The 5,453-nt window shown below is 48.4% G+C and overlaps 1 protein-coding gene across 1 annotated transcript in view; it reads left to right on the top strand.

Annotated features, from left to right (window-relative positions):
- ATRNL1 (attractin like 1) overlaps positions 1-5,453 on the top strand; it is a 77,791-nt gene that overhangs the window by 44,359 nt on the left and 27,979 nt on the right. Inside the window, 1 exon segment of the mRNA XM_018573163.1 lies at positions 5,274-5,448. Within this exon segment, the coding sequence (XP_018428665.1) occupies positions 5,274-5,448 (175 nt within the window).

Genomic DNA, 5,453 nt, shown 5'->3' on the forward strand with positions numbered 1-5,453 from the left:
TGACCCTTACCTGATATGATGTAACTTTGCCGGGGATATTTGTTGAAAGCTTCCTTCACATTTGTCAAATTGCAACATGATCCTTTTAAGAAAAAAATATTATTATTATTAAAAAAATATTGAATGAAAAGACAAAATATGTTGTTTGGAATGTGAAGGGAAATTATAATCACCTGGCATAGGTTGTAATCAGACACTAGAAAGGTAAACAAAGCAAAATGTCACGTTGCAGTCGGGTTATTTTCCTCTTCGATGTTAGAAATGACGCTCAGTATCAGTATTGACTTTATTCTTCCTGAATACCCGCCAACTCCGTCTCTTATCCGCTGCTGACCCCTAGTGGCTGGATTGGAGTTTGCACATTTCAGTCCAGAAATCAAAGCCTAGCTGTCAATGCTCCGGGAGGGATGAGCTGAATTGAACGTTTTTATTTTGCTGTAATTGTGTTTAAATTCTGGATATCCCAATTTTTCATGTACTATTTTGATGAAATGCAATTGAATTAATAGAGAAGGCAAAAATAACAGCTCAGTAAGGGAAAACGAAGGGGCTGATTTACGTACATCCCTCCCAGTGTACAGCTGCGCAGTTGCCGTTTGTTTCCTTTGCTCCTCCCGTGCCATATAGTGACTCTAGTGTTATGCGAATGACATTTGCCCAGCTATGCACAACCATAAATCGGCCCTATGAGTTTGCCGAAATCACTGCGATCACCCCACCTCTTCTGTAATGGCGGCCTCCGGGGATGGGCAAAGTGATTCTTAAACCAGCCATTCAGAAATTAGTAACCGCTCTCCAGGGGGCCTCAGGCCACACATTACAGCCATGGGTGCCGGCCATAGTCCGGGCCCCATTACTCCCCCCTTTTTGTAGACTGTGAGACCCAACTTCCTATTACCTTCAAACGGCTTTATTGCAACAACTGACTGAGACTCTCCATGAGAATCCTCACTTTTCATGCAAATCACCATCTCAATACAAGTTAGTAAGCTAAACATGAGATTGTAGTCCATTCCGGGGGCGGAGCTTGGAGCGGTGACTACTTTACAACACACACAGGGACCATGCTGAACAGACGTAGCCCCCCCTCCAGAAGGAAGGACAGTGCCAGAGATGATTGGAGGATCTACAGCCGAGATCTGAGCCATCGTGACTGCAGGGAGGGTTTATATACCCTCCCAGGAAGCACCAGGTGATGGCTAAGTGCTGGCTTCCTAGAAACACCTGCAGGTGAGCACTGGAACTGCAGGGCTTAGCTCCAGCACCACCTGGAGGCGCTCTGGATCCTAACAAGGCAGCTGTTTCTGGTCCCTCCAAGCTCGCTCCCAGGGATGGACTACAATCTCATGTTTAGTTTAATGAATTGTATTGGGATTGTAGTCCATCTCGGGAGGGGAGCTTGGAGCGGTGACTACTCTACAACACACACAGGGACCATGGGGAACAGACGTAGCCCCCTTCCAGAAGGAAGGACAGTGTCAGAGATGATTGGGGGATCTCCAGCCGAGTGATACACAAATAAGATACATTGTGGTTCAGAGTTCAGGGACTTGGAGGGATTTTTAAGATTTATCTCCGGAGTTTAGTGTCACTTTAATGTGGAAAAGGTTGCTGAGCTCGGCTTGGAATTTTCCATATGATGTGACGCTATCGAGTGCGCACTTGTGCGTGTTCCTGAGTTTGCCGTTACATTAAGTTAGGCAAAGAGATTGGTAGGATAATTACATAGATTCTGGAGTCTCCTGATTGATCAGTTGTGGCCACAGATGCGGAGTCATTATGGACCGAGAATTACATATTATATATGCGGCCATTTTGAGATTTCAGGGGCCACATTTGACACCCCCCTTGACCTCGTACATTGACGACCATTGTCATAGAGGATCCCAGGTCCTGCATTGTTCCTGCACAACAGCTAGGAGAGCTTCTAGAAGGGCCGCTAGACTTGTTGCATTGTCTCTACTTACAATTTCAGAGTGTTTTGTATAAAAAAAAACTAATCTGTAGGTAGACGTAACACGTGATTCGCATGCATGGCGACTGGCGTGGAAGAACGGAGGACAATTCTGGAGGCTGCAGCCACATATTTATCTAATTCTGTTAACCAGTTGACATCCGCGGTGTTAAACCCCCTTCCCATCCAGGCCATTTTTCAGTATTCAGCGCTGCGGTACTTTGACTGAATAGACATTTGTTATGTTATGTTTTAGCCCTCATTCACTTTAATCGGCCGGCACGTACAGCTCAGGCAGCTCCCGGGACGGACAGGTGCTGAGTGTGATTAGTACGCAGCCCCTGCCCTTCTCTATGGGACTACGTGGCCGTACGCCCCCCTACGCTCACCGGCCCTGCACGTCCGGGCGGATGCGGGTGAGCGTACTCGTACGCTGACGGGATGGAAACCCTTCTGCGTCCGAACCAGGAAACACGCACCCCTACGGACCTGCGGTGAGCGTAGGGGGGGCATACGGCCACGTAGTCCCATAGAGAAGGACGGGGACTGCGTACTAATCACACTCAGCATCTGTCCTTCCCGGGAGCTGCTTGGTACGCCCGCACACACAGCACTGAGCTGTACGTGCCGCCCGATTCTAGTGTGAATGAGGCCTTAAAGTAAACCTGGCAGCTCCTTAAAGGAGAACTATAGGGTCAGTGCTTTTCCCCATAGTTCTCCTTAGGGTAACGGGAGGGCACAAACTAGCGTCCCCCCATCACCCTAAGCTCAGTATATAGGGAGCTGCAGCTCCCGGTATACAGAGACGCCGCAGCCGGAACGGATCCCGACAATTATGTCTGGATCCGCCCAGCTGCGTGAGTGACAGCTGGCTCCGCCTATCTAGAGGCAGAGCCAGCTGTACCCTCCCCCTCCCCCTCCCCCGTCCATTCCACCAGTCAACGCTGGAGGATCGGCGCGGGGAGGAGGGGAATCCCTGCAGGCGGCAGTGAGTGACAGTCACGGCTCTCTGCACGGATAGATAGAGAAGTGAGCGAGCGCCGGTATGTGTTTGCTCACTTCCCAATCTACTGAGCCGACGTCTGACAGTTTCATTGTCACACGTCGGCTCCAACTATGAGGCTGAGTGAAAATCACCCCCCCGTCCCCTCATAGTTCTCCTTTTAATCAAGGAAAACACATTCTAATAATAAATACAGGCCAGGCTCTAGAGGTACACATAGGGGTCTATTTATTAACAGTTTACAAATGTAAGAACATTATTCACCCAAAAAGAACATATTTTCAGGGTAAAGGGCCCTGCCCTAGTTTCCTGTCCCTTTACACGCACCATGGTAGGCCTAAAACCCAGACTACATGTTCCCCAGTGAAGTCACCAGCGGGCCGTTTCCTAAAGGTGCGGAAGCTGCAAGGTCCATAAATGAATAGAATATTTGAATAAAGCCCGGAACATTTCTACCTTCATCTGTACAGACCTCTGATTTGTCTGAAGGAGAATTTCATGGCCACCTATGGAAACGCCGAGATATACTGAGCCGCAGTGACACCCAGTGGGCAGTTTGTGTAATGCAAAGAAAAGTACAATGCTGACCACAATGTATTGTGGCGATTAGCTCCAAATAATAGCGCATAAAAGACGCATTCACTCGCTGTAATCTTCATTCAAGGGCTTCCTTGCCCACTTTTATTAAATGAAAGTTCACAAAACAGAACAATTACCCTTGCAGGGGTTCTTTAGCATCTCATGGCCTTGCATTTGCTGCTCCGGCCTCAGCCCACTGTCTGTTCCTCCAGACAGCCTCAGTCGTGTGCTAACCTGCACACTGGGGGTTCTTCCCAATCCGCAGCACCCTGCTGCACTGGACTCCACTCTGACTCCTGGGTGGAGCTTTTCTGTCTCCCAGGTGGAGTCTTGAACCCTTCCCAACAACTTTAATTTAAAGGCTGTGCACACCTGTGCCATCAGCATGCGCTGGCCACTTAGATTCTGGAATGGAGATAACGCAGTGGCATTGCCATGCACTGCCACAGTATCTATATTATTATCATTATTATACAGGATTTATAGAGCGCCAACAGTTTGCACAGCGCTTTACAACATAGGGAAGACATTATAATTACAATACAATGCCATACAAAAGGATTAGAAGGACCTTACTTGTGACAGCTTATACAGCCTATAATAGAAGTCACCGGCACTCGATGATATGTGCAAGAAGTAAAGCACTTTTTATTAAATTGTCACATGCGTCATACAGCCAACGTCTCGAGGCCACGCAGGGTCCCTTCTTCTGGGCGACATAGTGACAACGGCAAGTATTCAACTTCAGCTTTGAATAGTGAGACCACACACAGACAAATCTGTGTCTGCCCTGACCTAATCCCTCCCTATATATAGGCCAGGGAACCCTACAATGTCCTCCAATCAAGAGGCGCCACGTCATCAGAGGGGGGTGGGGCCTCAGCCCACACTATTAGCGACTTCCAATATTAGCCCATCAAATATAAATGACGCTTTTTAAGTCAAAGATACAAAATCGTTGTCACTGGTGTGAAGCCGTCACAGGACATAATGGCGGTGATTCATTATAACATATGTGACACTTTTCTGGTGTTAATGAGGTGTAGGCGCCAGATTCAGAAAAGCCGGGTGACAGATCTAATCATATTACCGGCACATGCCACAGAATCAATTAGTTTGTGATAGCGACTCTTTTACATTATATCGCAATGGCTGCGATATAATCCGGCCATTTTGGAATGAAGGAAGCTGGTGATAGGTAAGAGCCAATGTCATTTTGGAGTAAGTTGCGCCAGCATCCTAGCAACCAATGACTCTCGGTTGCACAACATCTTTGGTTGCTAGTACGCTGGTGGTCCTAAGGCTGCCTAGCAAACAGTGAGGGCAGCCACATGATTTAATTGGTTGCTAGTAGGCTGCAGTCCTAGTGGCCACCAGCGCCCTAGCAACCAGCCAGGCTTGGCTTCACAAAACCATCGGTTGCTAGGAAGCCGATGGTCCCTGTATGAAGCTTGGCCGTGAAGCGTCCTGGACACAGGGCAGGCTTTGGCATGTAAAAAAGGCTTTGGACTCCTAGACTCTTTGTTTGGTGCCCTCATTAGACATTGTACACATCACGTCGATCTTTAACCCTGGACCCCCTTCTCATGGGGTACCCCGTTTTTGTCGAGAACCGCCTTGTCTCTGCCTATATTGATAAGCTGACGCCAGCGCCTCGTTCTATTGTTGGATTAATGTCTATTATGGACCTTTCTGTTGTCCACCTGATGGACATTTTCCTGTTCTTGCCATTGACAGGTCCGGATTGTTCACTGAGCGTCCCGTCTACCGACTCGTACTGGATCCTACCCAACGTCAAACCCTTCAGCCCCTCGGTGGGCCGGGCATCACACAAGACGGTCATGCACGGGAAGTTCATGTGGGTGATTGGCGGCTACTCGTTCAACTACAGCGCCTTCCAGATGGTACTGAAGTAAG

Source organism: Nanorana parkeri, unplaced genomic scaffold (assembly GCF_000935625.1).
Source record: "Nanorana parkeri isolate BGI_ZX_2015 unplaced genomic scaffold, ASM93562v1 scaffold2260, whole genome shotgun sequence".
In the NCBI taxonomy this organism is placed as follows: Eukaryota; Metazoa; Chordata; class Amphibia; order Anura; family Dicroglossidae; genus Nanorana; species Nanorana parkeri.